The 17,751-nt window shown below is 42.1% G+C and overlaps 1 protein-coding gene across 1 annotated transcript; it reads right to left on the bottom strand.

Annotated features, from left to right (window-relative positions):
• Nucleotides 1-15,509: 15,509 nt before the first annotated feature.
• On the bottom strand, nucleotides 15,510-17,751 carry LOC117547311 (zinc finger protein 583-like). Its single transcript, XM_034217936.1, has one exon. The coding sequence runs from the start codon at nucleotides 17,648-17,650 to the stop codon at nucleotides 16,865-16,867; it is 786 nt and encodes a 261-aa protein (XP_034073827.1). The 5' UTR covers nucleotides 17,651-17,751; the 3' UTR covers nucleotides 15,510-16,864.

Genomic DNA, 17,751 nt, shown 5'->3' with positions numbered 1-17,751 from the left:
CAGTTCAACATACCCTGGATATGTTTGAGTAACAAACAAACTAACAACAACAAACTAACAAACGAGATCTCGCTAAGCGGTCCTACGACGATGGTTATCAACTCGGTAAATCAAGCCAGGGGTTCCCTCTCCAGCTGAGAGCGCGTTCACGTCTAAGACACGAGTGGATCTGACTTTAATTACATTTGACTCGAGTGTTTCGTCAACATAATGTGTTGCTTAAAATAATACTTCTGCATACAGTATGTGACACTGTGAGTGTTGCACGGCCAGATACGGCTGGAGAAGCTGACTCAGATAAGGAAATATATGATATATTATATGATCGATGATCTGATTGATGATGTAATATGAATGATAAGTGCGACACGTCGGCGTCTTCTTAAAACTGTATTTCCTTTATCCTGTAATATGACTTGAGAGATTTAAACTCCGCACACTGAGTTGATCTCTTTTCTATAGACGCCGGAGGCGGGCAGCGGCAGGTAAAAAAAGTAATTTAGCCTTCCCAAACCTGAGCCTCACGCGCCGCCTATGGGGGATGTGCTAGTGACTTATCCGACCGGCCCACTTCGGTACCGGCCCATCGGGATTCGTCCCGATGGCCAGTCCGCCACTGCACCCAGCCCACGTAAACTGTCAACGGGGGAGCCTTGCTGCGGGGAAACGGTGGACCTATAGTGTCCCGATCGGAGTGGGAATAATAATAATAATAATAATAATAATCCGTGCATTTTATCCATTAATTTCCCCAACATTGTGGTAAAAAAAAAAAACATACGTTTAATCCATGTTGGTGTACTACAACTACTCAAAGCATCGGTTTGTTTTCTCATCAGGAAATGCAGACCGGCTCAAACAAACGATTTTTAATCATCATTTTTTCTTATCAAGCTCCACATTTGTGGAATCAGCTTCCAGTTTGTGTTCGGGCGGCAGACACCCTATCCGTTTTTAAGAGTGCGCTTAAGACCTTCCTTTTTGATAAAGCTTATAGTTAGGGCTGATTAGATTCAGCCCCTAGTTTTGCTGATATAGGCTTAGTTTGTCGGGGGACATCTTACTTCTTCCTTCTCTCTGTGTACTCTCATGTTCCGATTAACCCAGCTTCCCCACATTTATTTCTTTTTGGTGTCTATATACGCCGGGATCCGGAGTCATGGATGATCCTGCGCTCCTCTGTCCTGGATCGCGAGCCCTGGATCTTGAGTCGTGGCTGTGGTCCTGGATCATAGGTCCTGGATGGATATCCTCGTGGATTCATCTTCCTATTATACACACATGCATTTCCAAACATTTGGACTACCTATGTTGCAAATGTATTATCTTTTCAATTTACACACGGCATCTATTGCACGTCTGTCCATCCTGGGAGAGGGATCCCTCCTCTGTTGATCTCCCTGAGGTTTCTCCCATTTTCCCCTTTAAATTGTGGGTTTTCTTCGGAAGTTTTTCCTTGTACGATGTGAGGGTCTAAGGACAGAGGGTGTCGTATTGTCATACTGATATTTTGTACAAACTGTAAAGTCCACTGAGACAAATGTAACATTTGTGATATTGGGCTATATAAATAAACAAAAACAAAAAAAACATTGATTGATTGATCATCCTTACGATCATTTAATGTATCATATGTTCGCCGAATTGACATGAAAGCACTAATAAATGTAGTTTCATCCACTTGAGTTTACAACTACAAAAATAATCGATTTGTTTTTATATCACATCCGACGGGAGGAAATTCAGCAGCTCTCACTACCGATTTTTAATCCTAATGTAATCATCTTCACCACGATCATTTATGTTTGCCGAATTGACATGAAAGCACTGACAAATATGAATATACTGTAGTCAACTTCATTAAAACGTTATTAACGTGCCTAAACTCAGTAATTCACCATTTCTACGCATGACAACACACTTTGTCCGTTTTTGGCCCAATATTTCATTGCACAACAGTTGTTGGGATGCTGTCACAGGCTCTTTAAGTAAAAGTATGCAAGTATTAACAGAACATTTGACGGCACCTTCTTATGTAACAGTAATAATGGTGCAGTAAAATGTTCCCTGTCAGTGTTTAATTTATGTTGTTTCTTGATTATTTTGTATGTTGCATTTTACTGCTGTACATGTTCAAAGTTGCGCTTGTATAAATTATTATAGATGAGGGAACCTGCTAAATGTTCAAATATGTGTGTTTTTTTATATACAGTACCAGTCAAAAGTTTGGACGCCTTCTCATTCAATGTTATTTGTTTATTTTAATTTGTTTCTACTTTGTAGATTAACACTGAAGACATGAAATCTATGAAAGAACACACATGGAATTATCTAGTTAAACATTTTTTTTTAAATCAAGAATATGATTTTTATTTTAGATTCTTCAAAGTAGCCCCTTTTGCCTTGATGACAGCTTTGCTCACTCTTGGCTTCTCTCAGTCAGCTTCATGAGGTCGTCACCTGGAATGGTTTTCAATTAACACGTGTGCCTTGTCAAGAGTCAATGTGTGGAATGACTTGCCTTCTTAATGTGTTTGAGACCATCAGTTGTGTTGTGCAGAGGTAGAGTTAGTGCACAGTGGAAAGCCCTATTTGACTGCTGTTGTAATCCATATTATAGCAAGAACGACTCAACTCATTAAAGAGAAGCGACCGCCCATTATCACTTTAAGAAATGAAGGCCAGTCAATCCGGAAAATGTCAAGAACTTTGAATATATCGCAAAAACCATGGAATGCTATGATGAGACTTTCATGAGGACCCCCCCGGGAAAGGAAGAGCAAGAGTTACACTCTGAGGATAAACACATCAGAGTTACCAGCCTCAGAAACCGCAAATTAAAGCACCTCACCTCAGATTAGAGCCCACATAAATGATCACAGAGCTCAAGTAGCAGACAATCTCAACATCCACTGTTCAGAGGAGACTGCGTGAATAAGGCCTTCAAGGTCCAATTGCTGCAAAGATCAAAGGGCTTTGCTGGTGTCACTGTTGGTGATTTATTCAGAGTTCAAGGCACCCTTAACCAGCATGGCTACCACAGCATTCTGCAGTAGCCAGCAAAATATAAATCATATTCTGGATTTGTTAACACTTTTTTGTTAACTAGATAATCCTAGTTAAATGTGGGGTAGGTAAGTTTGAGAAACCGGCTGGAGATACACTTTGTTATATTCCACGGAATGCTCGTAACATCCCGATAGCAATGAATATCTTAAGTGAAGCTTTGACAACAAAAAAAAAAATCATAAAAAACATGTCATCTGTGGAAGCCGGCTAAAATAACTGGATGGCCTACCTGCCTGTCAGCCTTCATCTCGTGCCCTCATTGGTCATGTGCGCGTCCGTGTGTGTTGGAGGAGGGGCTCTGTAAGGAAGTGGCAGATTTTTCCGGTTGTGTATTTTAAAATTCTAGCACACTCGAGCTGGTTTCTCAGCTGTTGTCCAAACTTTTGACTGCATCTAATACTAGTGTAAATCTCTCTCAAAATATATATATATTCTGTGTATATTATACAGAATATATTATAAATACATGTTGGCAATAATTGATTGATGAGATTTTACATTAATGTTTTAATTACCTTTGTACTAGTTCCCCTATTCTTTATCAAGTAACATTTTAGATTAGATTTAGATTTAATTTATTATTGAACATATTTATTAGGGATGCTCCGATCGCCAACTTTGGGGCTGATCGCCAATCGCCGGAATCAGTATCGGCCAATACCGATAGCCGATCAGATCGAGTGGGGATCTTCCATTTAAAGTGATGTTTAAAACTCAGTTAATGGGGCTCATTCACTGGAGCTTCCACAAACAACAACCAACATAATTATTACATTCAAATGAAGTACATTATTCAAGTTTACATTAACTGTGGATAATAACACGGGAGAGATGAGCGGAAGCGCTCTCTCTCTCTCTCCTGACAACCTGTCAGTATCTCATGCAGCTCACTGATCCAGTAATGAGTGACCCGACAGTGAAGAATAAACATATGTATAACTAGTTTAGCTTGTTCCAGAGGTAGATCAAATAGCTAAGTGTGTTAGGTCTAACTCTTAGTGTGTGTTTTCGCTCCGCTCACCGGTCCGTCACAGCGGGTGGAGCTGCAGGGTTTCTGCTTCACACACGTTGCATACCGCTATTTTATTGTCCTTTTCGGACACCTTAAAATGCTGCCAGACTGGTGAAGCCATTTTGGCGAGCTTGTTTTGCTGCGCACAGAGAAAAGTGTCATGTATTTTCCGTCATAATTTTCCGTCATGCGATCGGCTCTCGCGATCTGCATTTTTAGAGAGCCCGATCGATCGGTAGAGAGTGAGTATCGGCCGATATCGATCGGTGGCCGATCGATCGGAGCATCCCTAATATTTATTAATTGATTTCTTTATGAATTATTCTCCCGCAATTTGAATTAATCCAAAGTATTTGTTTTTATTTGCTTTTACACATTTAAAAAGAAAAGGTGAATAAAGAAGCACATTAAAACTAAAGTATTAATGTATGTCACATTTAACCAACTAGTGCCCACATGCATGGGTCATATTTAAATCAGTACATTAAATGGCATATTATTCAATGTTGTAGTGCCGGGAGATAGGAGTCGGAGGCGGTGCATCGAAGGTATGTAGCTGGCTTTAATGAGCAGCAGAAACGGACATGTTGTCGGGTCGCAGCCCGGGAAGACAAGAGAAAGAAACCAGGAGGGCACACAATATATAAATAGGTAACCACATATATGTCCGTGCGGAAACAATACCCCCAACCTGTAGTTCCATGAGTGAATTATGTGTGTTAATAAGTGATCACTACACAGTATGTATTTTTATAAATATATGTATTTAGGTAGGTTTGCTCTTCCGTAATACATTTTAATTATTATAATAAAGTACATGTGTATAATAATACTTACATACTTTTACTTAAATAACATATGAATGTAGTACTTTAACTGGTAATGGAGTATTTTCACAGTGTGGTGTTTGTACTTTTACTTCAGGGTCTACTACCTGCAGCAAGTGCTGATAAAGGGTCTAAAGTGTTATTAATGTGATAATAAAGTGCTACTGAAGAGTGTAAAGTGTTAATTAAGGGTAAAGGGAACAGACCTGCTCTGTGTATCCGAAGCTGAGGCTGTAAAACAGCGTCCAGTAGTTTCTGGAGTCTCTTGTTCTCCTCTTTGGAAAGAAACAGCTCCTCCTCGAGCTCTGCTACTGTTTGTTCAAACAGAGCAAATATCTCTTCATTAGCAGCAGTGAGTCGCTGCTTCTTCAACGACAGCAGCATTTGGACTTTACTCATGTTTCCTAGATCACCTTTTCCTGCAGACTCCGTTAAACACACCGTTTCTCTCTGCATCAAACTCTCAATCTGACTAGTGTTGCTAACGTGTTTCCAGCTAGCATGCTAAGCTAGCTCCTATAGTCCGAGGTAAACGCTCCAGAAAAAAGAGCACACAGTCCATTCGGAGGTTTATCCAGACACACAGATGATGGATCAGTAGAGCTGGAGCTCACACACACTTTCTCAGGAACACACAGAGAGAGAGAGAACCGTAGCGACGAGACGCCACGTGGATCCAGGTTCTTCTTCTTCTTCTTCGGTTTTTGGCTGATTGCAAACAGCTTTAAGGTGTATACCGCCACCTACTGTACAAGAGTGTGTATCACCATATCATCCTATCACCACTTGTGGAATTATACCATTATGTTACGTTGTTTTAAATTCTTCCAATCAATCCTGTTTCACTCAAATACTTAAGAATGGCCTTCCTGGTAGCTCTTACCCCCTCACCTTCTGTTCCCGGTGTCTCCATCAGGCTCCACTCCCTTCCTGGTAGGCAGCTCTTACCCCCTCACCTTCTGTTCCCGGTGTCCCCATCAGGCTCATGGATGTATAATAAGAACTGGATACAGCGTGGGAGGCGGAGCCTCATTCATTCCTATGAGAGTTGCTCATTGGCGCATGATGATAAAATGGCCCAACTTTTGAGAGAGCGAAACGTCATAGATTACCCGGCATGCCTGAGAAGTACCCGTATGTGTGCTCATAGCGCATGCGCAACTTTAAACAAAATGCTCGTTCACATCAAGCACGTCAATTTGTGTACACGTAACATTACCGCGCGTTCATGACAGCACGGTAATGATTTGTTATTATGATGGATTTAATATTAACGAGGCGGCAGTTAGCAGCTAGCGGCTAGCTAGTAATTATGCTAATGTAACATCAATCGTTATGTACTTATACAATTACGCTGTAACAGGATCTAGTGATATCAAAGCAACAGAGCTTCATATAGCATGAAATAATTATTGCACTGTAGGCTATATATATATATATATATATATATATATATATATATATATATATATATATATATATATATATATATATATACAGTGCAATAAGCTTCTTAGTGCAATATGGAGCTACAGGACGTCGGTAATATTAACTTTATTTAATACAACATTTACGGTACAAGATGTAATCATAGAGCCCATGTAGTATAATAATGAATTACAGCAAACTTGTGCAATATATCCATTATTACAGCTCCGTGGGATGGCAGTAAGACGATATGGGTCCGTTCTTATTGTGCATCCATGGGTAAAGATAAACGCAACTCACATTGGTTTCTCATACAGCATCTCTGTAAACTACGTGTATTCACTGAATTTCACTTTCTGCCTTTAACGGCTCGTTGTAGCTCCAATAGCTCCAGCCCCCACCCTTCCTGTGAGCACAGTGTGCTCTGATTGGTCGGGACCATGCTGAACACGTAAAATGAACGTGCCGGGCGGCGCGGTCCCGTGGGTTAGATGCACGTTCATAATGCAGAGGGAAATAACTCTCAGAATAACGTTATTAGCAACTTGAGGATCGAATGTTTTTAATAAGGGCTATACAAGTGTTCATACTGGGTAGTTTATTTAGTTTCAAAAAAATTATCCAACGATTTACAGACCACTCTTTCCCCATGTAAGTCAATGGGAAAAAGTGTTTCCAGGCCTGGCAACCAAACGGAAGTGTAGTACCGCCGTTTGGCCAGCACGAATATTTTCATCTGAGTCCGGCGCACTTCCTGGGGGCTTGCTCTCACCCCCTCACCTTCTGTTCCCAGTTTCCCGATCAGGCTCCACTCCCTTCCTGCCTCTCTGACCCCCTCACCTTCTGTTCCCAGTGTCTCCATCAGGCTCCACTCCCTTCCTGGTAGCTCTTACCCTCTCACCTTCTGTTCCCAGTGTCCCCATCAGGCTCCACTCCCTTCCTGCCTCTCTGACCCCCTCACCTTCTGTTCCCAGTGTCCCCATCAGGCTCCACTCCCTTCCTGCCTCTCTGACCCCCTCACCTTCTGTTCCCAGTGTCTCCATAAACAAGACGAAAGTCTTTCTCTGGTCTGCATCCCCTTAACAATTGTATGTTTTGAGCTGTACTGTACTGTACCCAATATACAAGCTGTTAATAAACTTTTCAATCAATCAATCAATCCATCAGGCTCCACTCCCTTCCTGGTAGCTCTCACCCCCTCACCTTCTGTTCCCAGTGTCCCCATCAGGCTCCACCCCCTTCCTGATAGCTCTTACCCCCTCACCTTCTGTTCCCAGTGTCCCCATCAGGCTCCACTCCCTTCCTGGTAGCTCTTACCCCCTCACCTTCTGTTCCCAGTATCCCCATCAGGCTCCACTCCCTTCCTGCCTCTCTGACCCTGTCTCTTAGTTGTTCCATCTCTGTTTTGTACATGTTACAGTGTAATATGATGTGTTCCACATTTTCTTTCACTCCACACCCCCTGCATTCTTCAACTTTGCTTTTCCCATTATAAACATTGTTCCGTGTAATCCTGTATGATCCAGTCTGAGTGTAGTGATGATCTCCTCCTGTCTGTTCCTTTCTGTATAGATTTTAATTATGACTGATTTCTGTAACTTGTGGTATCTCCTCTCTTTCTGATCTTCCTCCCACCTTTTCTGCCATATTTTAGTGGGAATACTGATAACAGCATTCCAACTATGTTATTCTACGCACAAAAAGTTTATTATTATTGGCCCTCTTCTCCTACCGCATTGAACATCGCAGAAACTCTGTTCGAACATCAAAACGTTCAGCTCGGTCGGGAATCGATGGCTATTACTTTTCTCATTCATAACTTTCATAATTCCAGAGATACATTCCATAATTCATCAAATTTTTATCATGGAAGTCAACAGAGAAAATCTTCAGACTTCAACAAATCTTCATGCAACTTCAACTGCTAACTTTTAGTTCATACTTTCACTCAGAAACCTCATTCCAACTTTAAGATGTTACACATCTTTCTGACATTATTCGTATAACACAACTTTTAAATCTGATTCTTACCTTTAGAGATATTAAACATTGTTCAGACCTTGGTACAGAGGCTTTCTTCAGATTTTAATATTAACTAGAGTGCGTGAGTGATGTCACAGCTAGAGGGAAATCTTGAAATTTGCCTTCATATATTTTTTTAAAACTGCCATAATTCCAAAACCCTACATTCCTGAGACATCATTTATCATGACTAACGTAGGAAAACATCTCGTAGCTTGAAAAATGACAAATAATTAAGCAATAATAATTAAACAAAATGCTCTCCTCTTGTAGGCTTCCCGACCCAGGTGCAGCTCATCAGGTAAGACGCTGGCCCCACATCACTGGATCCTGTAAACACCCCCCCCACACATACACACACACCCACACACACACACACACACACCCCCACACACACACAGCCGACGGCACCCCTCGTGGTGTGGAGGGGTCGTCACATTATTCAGATGTTACCTCACCTCTTACATTTCCATCTACATCTGCTGAGGCGAGCCAATGGTTGCCCTGCTTGTAGTAATAGGCTAGTCATTACAATGCTATTCCTTTTACATCCCCTTCATCATGTATAGCTGTAGGCCTTTATTTTATTGCCTTACAGTTTATGCTGTCTAAAGTATGTTCAATAGTGTAAAGTTTACATCAGCGTTAACATGCTCGTCATTACTGTAAATACTGCATACCTTAGCCTGTATCTTTAATATGCTGTACTGCACTCACCTGCTGCTTTGCCATATGGTGAGATGCTAAAGCTGAATCTACAGGTGCATCTAAAAAAATACCAGATCATAGAACTTGTTTTCTGTTGTTTCATTCAAGAAATGAAACATTCATATCTTCCAGATTCAGCAGTGAAATATTTCAAGGCTTCTTTGTTTTGTGGTAATACAGTTTACAGGTCATGAAAATCACCAGTCCTGTATCTCTAAATAGTATAATATTAGTCAAGGCCAATCATAACAGGGTTTATAATACAGATATTTCGACCTTCTGAAAAGTGTGTTCATTTATACTCAATACTTGGTCGGGGATTCCTTGTGCCGGATATATTCAAACATTCCACAGGTATGGAGGCAATATATGTAATCTTTTTTTTACTATGTTCAATCTGAATTTACTTTAAAATAAAACATCTATATTGATTCTGATTCTTCTACATCCAACTCACAGGTTTATCATTGCTGTGAGAAAAAAGATTATTATTTTACCCCTTTTAGAAGCGAACTAGTGAAGTTATAATCATTTGTTCTGGGAATGTCATTTACGAGCCTGAGACCTGAAAAACAGGCTCAGGGCTTAACAGGTTAAACCAATCATCTCTCAGAGGGGCGTGGCCAGCAGCAGCTCATTAGCATTTCAAGCTACAGACACAGAATCAGCTTTTTTGAAACAGAGCTGAAAGAAAGGGGAATATGGGATGCTGCAATGATCTGTTTGGTGTTTCAGCCAATCAGAGACAGCTTCTGTATCTGTAACCTGTGATATATTGTTGAAAAATAGAATAATGGGGGACCTTTAATGTATATAAACAAATGTAAGTACAAATAAAGGGATACACTAAAAGACTATGGTAGACAGGTGTACAGTCATGGTAAAATAAATCAACTGTAATGCAAATACATATAACTGTATACACCTAGGGACATAGTTGATGTATGCAGGTGTAAATACTGCGATGAACCAGGTTAGTAAGCAATACAGTACATATGGAAGGAATCAAATGTTTAACATAGTCAGAACATCTATGTATTTATTTGCCCACCCTTCTGCTCGACATCCGACCAGTGGCGTTTTTATATTTACAAAAGTGGTGGGGCACAAAAAACTTAGATGTTTATATATAAGCTTCTGCAGTGACGTGCTGTGAAGTTCATGGCTGGTGAGGCACTGACTCTTCAGGTTTACAAATATTATATTTTGACCTAAATCAAAATATAATATTATTTTCAAAAGCTTTGTTTTGTCTGATGCTTCGATTAATTTTAAACAGACAGTTCAACAAAAGGATACCAAAAAATGTAATTTTATCATTTACATATTGAATTGTTCTCTCTTCAATAAAATGGTGGTCTTACCTTGACTTGAAGATGAAGTCCATTTGCCTATCCTTCTGATTAAAAAATCTCTATTACTTATCTTCTTGTAGTTTCAAAAGTCTATCATAAATCTAATCGATAGATTTATGATTCGAAAATGATAAAAGTATCTAAAATCCTATGGAGAAATCTCATTGCTTTTTTGTGGAGGGAAGCCATGCGCAGCTTACTTCCGGGTTTTAGGATGCGTCACTGCACCTCTCTCGTCTCCTCTTCACACACCACACTTTTCGCGGCACACGTACTTACAGCCAATCAGCTCTGAATTATGTGAGATGACGTATGGTGGGGATGGCAGCTCTATGCCCCTCTGGTCATTATTTTTTTTCCACACACATTAAATAGGAAAATACTCTGAGCATGCGCAGTGTAGTTTTTACAGTCACCGTTCACTTAGACAGTGAGAGGGAGGGGCATGATCGGGTTTTGTCCCACATGGCTCTAAACAGCTCAATAGGCACAGTAGACACTAATTAGAAGAACACAGACTAAAACAGCAATGAGACGAATCAGATGATTAAACATGATCTTAAAATATATTTTTTATATTTATTTTTTGCATTTTTTTGTAATCATTATTTTTAAGACTTTCTGCTGAAACTAGTTGGGACTGTGCCTAATGACCAGTCGCCACTGCATCCGACCCTCACTTAGATTTTTCCTCTGCAGTTTCTTCTCTGGTTTGAGGACTCGTCTCAGTGAGGTTTAATTTAAAATAAATCCAATTATTGCAGACAAACATGTTGCCTGAAGCTGCCGCGTGGATCAGACTGTGATATGAACCAGTTCCAGTTTGTTTGTGCAGATTAAAACGAGAGAATGCCGGGGACACAAACACACACAGACAATAATGAGCACAAAGATCTTTTAAGAACAGCTGAAAAACAAACTGGAAATGAAACATGATAATAAAGACAAATGTCCCCACCAGGCACGTGCACACATGACATCAAAGTGGGCTTGAGCCCCTGCCCTTTTTCTTCCTCCAGAGAAAGTGCCCTTTTGTTACCCTTTTCTTTTTTTTTTAAATAAATGAATATACAGTATATCTGCTTCTGTTTGCGCACAGTTTCCCTTTCCAAAAATATATCGATTGGATACAAAATAAAAATATCAGGTCGGGAGATTAGACTGGGAAGTTCCTCTGCTCTCTCTACCCTCCCTCCACGTCTCCTGCACATGCGGACATCGGCAGTCCCTTCAGTTCAGACAGACAGGTAGCAGCACCTCCCACCTTACAGTCCCTTCAGACAGACAGGTAGCAGCACCTCCCACTTTACTGTCCCTTCAGACAGACAGGTAGCAGCACCTCCCACTTTACAGTCCCTTCAGACAGACAGGTAGCAGTACATCCCACCTTACAGTCCCTTCAGACCAGAGGTTGCGCTAGACTTTTTCACTGCCCGTCATTTTGACGGACAGGATCGTAACATTTCCGTCAAAATTCAGTATTACCCGTCGGCCTTTACATTCTGGGGGGGGGGGGGGGGGAGAGAGAGAGAGAGAGAACTGTCAACCGGGGGGGGAGAGAGCACAGTCGTGAACTATCAACGGGGGGCAGGGCGCACGCTTGTGAACTGTTAGCGACGCGTTATGCATGCCCACTGCACCACGCGGGAGTGCCCACAGCGTAAAGCCAAAACTCCAAGACATTTCAATGATTTGTACGGCAAAGTTGGGTTTGGAAACGGTATCATTTCCTTTTTAGAGGGCATGCATAACACCAGAGCCTCGCTGCAGGAAAACTTTGGCGCTGTTCCGAGTTTGTTCTAATCTGTCAAAATGACGGACTGTTTTCAGATTTTTCCGTCATCGTGAAAAAAATCCGTCATAGACGGAAATTATTCGGTTAACGCGACCTCTGTTTCAGACAGACAGGTAGCAGCACCTCCCACTTTACAGTCCCTTCAGACAGACAGGTAGCAGCACCTCCCACTTTACTGTCACTTCAGACAGACAGGTAGCAGCACCTCCCATCTTACAGTCACTTCAGACAGACAGGTAGCAGCACCTCCCACTTTACTGTCACTTCAGACAGACAGGTAGCAGCACCTCCCACTTTACTGTCACTTCAGACAGACAGGTATGGGCCGATGGAGCATGGGCGACGTCCGGAACTGTCGAGGAAAGAGGGGGTCCAGGAGTGCGCCACCAAGGCGCCAATGAAAACGTGAGTGGCGTCTGGATATCCCCGGAAGGCAGGAGAGGCCAGACAGGCTCCGGAGCGCGCCACCCACGGGCCGATGGCAGCATGGCCGACGTCCGAAACCTTCGAGGCGAGACGGAGTACAGGAGTGCACCACCCAGGCGCCGATGAAAACGTGAGTGGCGTCTGGAACTGCCGTTGAGGTGGTGAAAAATGTAAGAGGCTCCACACGAGGTCAACCGGCTGGTCGAACCTCCTCTCCGGCACCAGAAAGAAAATTGTTAACAGTCAGATGTTAACAGAAATATGTCGACAGCCGTTAGCCGCTAGCTGTTAGCCGCTAACTGGCAGCCATGGGTAGCTGCTAGCCGTCATTAGCCCCACGTGGTTAGCCGCTAGTCGTCGTCAGCTAGCGCAGCCGGGAAGAAATAAGCCCCCGAGGTAGCAATCGGGTTGCTGGTCGACCCAGCAGGTCGTGCATCGTCCACCTGTTGCCGGAAGGCCGATGCGGGAATGGCGAGCAACATCCCCAGCCATGCCGCGGGGCGCGCACCGAGCCTCTAGACCGCGTGAAACTCAAGTTCAAGTTCCTTTTGCCGTGTTCGGTTCCGTCCCGGAAACTTCTCAATACGTATCAGGGTCACCAGTGTAGTGCCGAGAGATAGGGAGTTGGAGGCGGTGCAAGGAAGGTGCAAAATGGTACTTTATTAAAGAGCTGTTGACTGGTTGCAGTCCGGGTCGACAAGAGAAAGAGCCAGGAGGGCACACATTATATATTGTTGGAGCAGATATCTCTGCTCTGCGCCGATCCTATATGAGTGTGTTTTAAAAGAAGGAAAACTCAAAACAACCAGGATAGGGGTTAAACAATAATCTGTTTTAATGATAAAAGGTAAGAATACAATACACTTCTCAAAGGGGTGGGCCCACCCCTGCCCTGGTCCAAATGCCGGGAGAACATCATCATCTTGACGGCAGGAGGAAAGAGACCGGACACAAGGACTCAACAGGAGATATTGTAAAAACAACGGGAGGAGCTGTGTGGATGCTACTCCCATACATTAATCTATTGGTCCATAAACAAACGAGGGGCTTTCGTAGCGTATCAGCGCGCGCCAGCCGAGATGATCCGGAAACAAGAGTCCCTTAGTTTGAAGCAAAACAAACACATCTGGCGTTCGCTGTCTCATATTACTGCAGCTTTCACACACACACACACACATTCTTCAGACTTCCCTCTCTGCTCCCCTACCCCATCTAGTCTCCTGTCCTGCACAACTGCACCCCCCATGTATGCAGAGTAATAAAACATGTTTAAGCTAACTACTCCACAATGTTGTAGCATACTTCCTGAATGAAAAGTCAACTATAATATTAGACATATGAAGAAGTTAAACTTTAAACATCCATGACTTAAACACTTTATCCAGGATCAAAGCCACAGAGCTGCACCTGCAAGGTGAATACAGCTGGTAACAGAACAAGTGTTTGAATGCATACATTAACATGTTTATGATATCACTGCCCCGTCTAAGACACGATCTGACTTTAATTACATTTGTCTCGAGTGTTTCGTCAACTTAATGTGTTGCTTAAAATAATACTTCTGCATACAGTATGTGACACTGAGTGTTGCACGGCCAGATACGGCTCAGCTGACTCAGATAAGGAGATATATGATATATTATGATGTGATATTAATGATAATGGGACACATCGACGTCTGCACTCACAGTGCCGCGGACTGTACTTAATGTTACTCTGATCCAGTTACTTATGTTGTGGCAGATATTTAAGTAAGCTTTCTTAACGCTAATTTATTAATAGTCAGATTTCTCTGAAGATGGGAGGTGATATTCTATTCATTTTCACGTTCACACAGTTCTGTATTTCCTTTCTCCTGTAATATGACTTGATCGCTTTAAACTCCGCACACTGAGCTCTGATTGGTCAGCAGGCAGTGCTTTCACTGAATTGATCTCTTAGCCTGCAACCTAACCTAATCCGGGGCAGGTAAGCCGCTCAGCATAAGTTACCATGGAGATCTAGCCCGCTAAAAAGAGAACCAGCGTTGTAGGACCGGAAAGCCGGAGTTTTCCCTGAAGTTAGCCGGCTAAGCGAACATCCTGCTTCGTAGTACAGGCCTCTGGTCACAACTTTAAATATTTGATGATGTTTATGTGCAAATGAAGAACTCTCACTGGTTCAGAACCTTTTTCCTTAAGTGAGACTCTTTTCTTTTCTGAATTTATGGGTATTTCACTTTATATTAAATACATAACAATAAGAGTGCAGAACATCTAATACACTTCACTTTGAATCCAGAACAATACAACTGCAGGAGTTTGGATACAGCGAGATGTGTGCATGCATTTGGAGCCGATTTGGGCAGAATCCAGCAGAGTGGATCGTGCTGTTCATCCTATGTAATCTATATGTAACGACAAAAGTCTAAATATTTAAGATAAAGCTGTGAAACAATCTCAATAATTGGCAGCAAAAATGTAAGGTTTTTTTAATGCATAAAAGGATACATGTTGAGATAGGAAGATCTAATATCTTAAGAGAAGAGCTTGAATATTAAAAAATACAAAATACAAACTATTTTGACTCCTTCCTGTCTGGGTCTTTCTTGGCTTTGCTATCTTCTAGCTCTATTCAGGTTTTTGGAGTTTTTTTCTAGTTCTATCCCTGTTCATTTTCAGAGCCTGAAGGCTCTATGCAGACTATCTTCTAGTTCTCCTCTGGATCCATCCACTAGCTATTGTCTCTCTCCAGTCAATTACACTTGGTAAAGTGTAATGTAACAGGTAAAGCATACAACAGATACTTTCAGCATTATCGGAGCACGCATTGGAAGCTTGGATAAAACACAGCGGACTTCTAAACAATGAACACCCGCAACTTGGAAGAAATAAAGTTGGATTTTAATGCGTTCTAATATTGCAATGCAAACCCATGATGTAATGACAGTAATTAAGAATAATTGAGTCATTGAATACAAATTTCAGTCGATTTAATCAAACAAAACACAAACATATTGGACATGACCTCAAGACTGTAACCTCTTCACATTCTGTTGAAATAGTCAATTACTAGCCTTATCTCACACATTGCTGTTTTGAATCTCTAATATGTGGATGACAGTTGAACTGCATGATGTAACATTTATGCCATCTGCTGGAAAGAAGACGTGTCGCTCTGTTGGCGTTGTTTAGACAACAAAAACAGAATGAAGCTCTCATTTCATTAACAATCTTTGTGTACAGACACCGTCCTGCAGAGAGCACACAGCCCAATAGCACGTTGTTGGTCTAGCATTACTTTACAAAACGTTTGCATTAATGGCGCATTGCCATTTCCATAAACCCGTTTAAGCGTCCTTAATCGTCCTCAAGTGGCCAGGCCAGCATTTGGTGGCCTTTCCATATAGCGTAGCACCGACTAGCGGGTACTTTTCCCCTCTTGTTCCGGCCCCATAAAATCGTGGTTCTATCAGGCCAGGGCTGAACTAGTGACGTCAACACTCTCGGCTGCCGATTGATCAGAGAGAATCGTCACAAGATCTGCATCTCGTCTTGCTATACGCAGCCTACTTTGAAACATCACTTTCCTGCTTGCTGTGATCACTTTCCTTCTTGCTGTGATAACAAGCCACACACCAAGAAACAAGTAAACGATCGCTTCCACATCCTCCATTGTTTTGTGAGTTGTGTCGCATTGAAGATGACGCCACTGCAATTTTACCCAGCGTCTCTCCGCACAAAAAGCCCGCCAAAAAAACGATCGCCCCGCCTACACTGCGTTGCTACCCCAGGTCCTAAACTGTAATGGAAATGCGCCACGGCCTCGGACGGCCAGTGAGGCAGCCCGAGGCCTGAGCGAGGACGCTTAGGGACGCTTAAACAGGGCTACCCCGCTGCAGTGGAAATGTGCCATAAGACACTAAGACTAGCTGGTCCCTTATAAAGGTGAGTCCACCTTAAATGAGCAGTGGGTGATCAGTAGGTGAAAGGCAGGACATGGGAACTTAGTCCTGGGTAGATGTAACAAATATTAAACAAGAAATAGTCGAGTCAAGGGGTCGTAGAAATTAACATTTGTGATTATTAGTGAATCGGTTGCAGGTGGGTGAAAACAGGCTTAGGGAGTAACGTATGACATGTAACGGCATCAGGATACAAAATAGATAAATGTATTCCCTTAACACACTTGGTCTTCTTAAACGATTACGCCATTTAAATATTTTGTCACAAACTTTGCAGATCTATTTTTCCTCTCCTGTGTGGATTCTCATGTGTGACTTTAAATGTCCTCTCTGTGAAAAAGCTTTCTTACAGATTGAGCAGCTGTGTGGTTTCTCTCCTGTGTGGATTATCATGTGGTCCTTTAAACTTCCACTCCGTGAAAAAGCTTTCTTACAGACTGAGCAGCTGTGTGGTTTCTCTCCTGTGTGGATCATCATGTGGTCCTTTAAACTTCCACTCTGTGAAAAAGCTTTCTTACAGAGTGAGCAACTGAATGGTTTCTCTCCTGTGTGGACTCTCATGTGTATCTTTAAATGTCCACTATGTGGAAAAGCTTTCTTACAGACTGAGCAGTTGAATTGTTCCTCTCCTGTGTGGACTCTCATGTGTATCTTTAAATGTCCACTATGTGGAAAAGCTTTCTTACAGACTGAGCAGCTGACTGGTTTCTCTCCTTTGTGGACTCTCATGTGTGACTTTAAATTTCCACTCCGTGAAAAAGATTTCTTACAGACTGAGCAGCTGAATAGTTTCTCTCCTGTGTGGATTATCATGTGTGACTTTAAACTTGCACTCCGTGAAAAAGATTTCTTACAGACTAAGCAGCTGAATAGTTTCTCTCCTGTGTGGATTATCATGTGGTCCTTTAAACTTCCACTATGTGAAAAAGCTTTCTTACAGACTGTACAGGTGAATGGTTTCTCACCTGTGTGGATTCTCATGTGTGACTTTAAATGTCCACTTTGTGGAAAAGCTTTATTACAGACTGAGCAGCTGAATGGTTTCTCTCCTGTGTGGATTCTCATGTGTTTCTTTACATTTCCACTATGTGAAAAAGCTTTCTTACAGACTGAGCAGCAGAATGTTTTCTTTTCAGCACTACGTCGTGGACCACTGAAAGATTCAT

The sequence above is a fragment of the Gymnodraco acuticeps genome, unplaced genomic scaffold (genome assembly GCF_902827175.1).
Source record: "Gymnodraco acuticeps unplaced genomic scaffold, fGymAcu1.1, whole genome shotgun sequence".
In the NCBI taxonomy this organism is placed as follows: Eukaryota; Metazoa; Chordata; class Actinopteri; order Perciformes; family Bathydraconidae; genus Gymnodraco; species Gymnodraco acuticeps.
Note: the sequence above shows the minus strand (reverse complement) of the source record. Positions and strands in the feature narration are given on the sequence as shown.

Coding starts and splice junctions, on each gene's coding strand:
- LOC117547311 (XM_034217936.1), bottom strand. CDS start 17,650: ATGAGAATCCACACAGGAGAGAAACCATTCAGCTGCTCAGTCTGTAAT.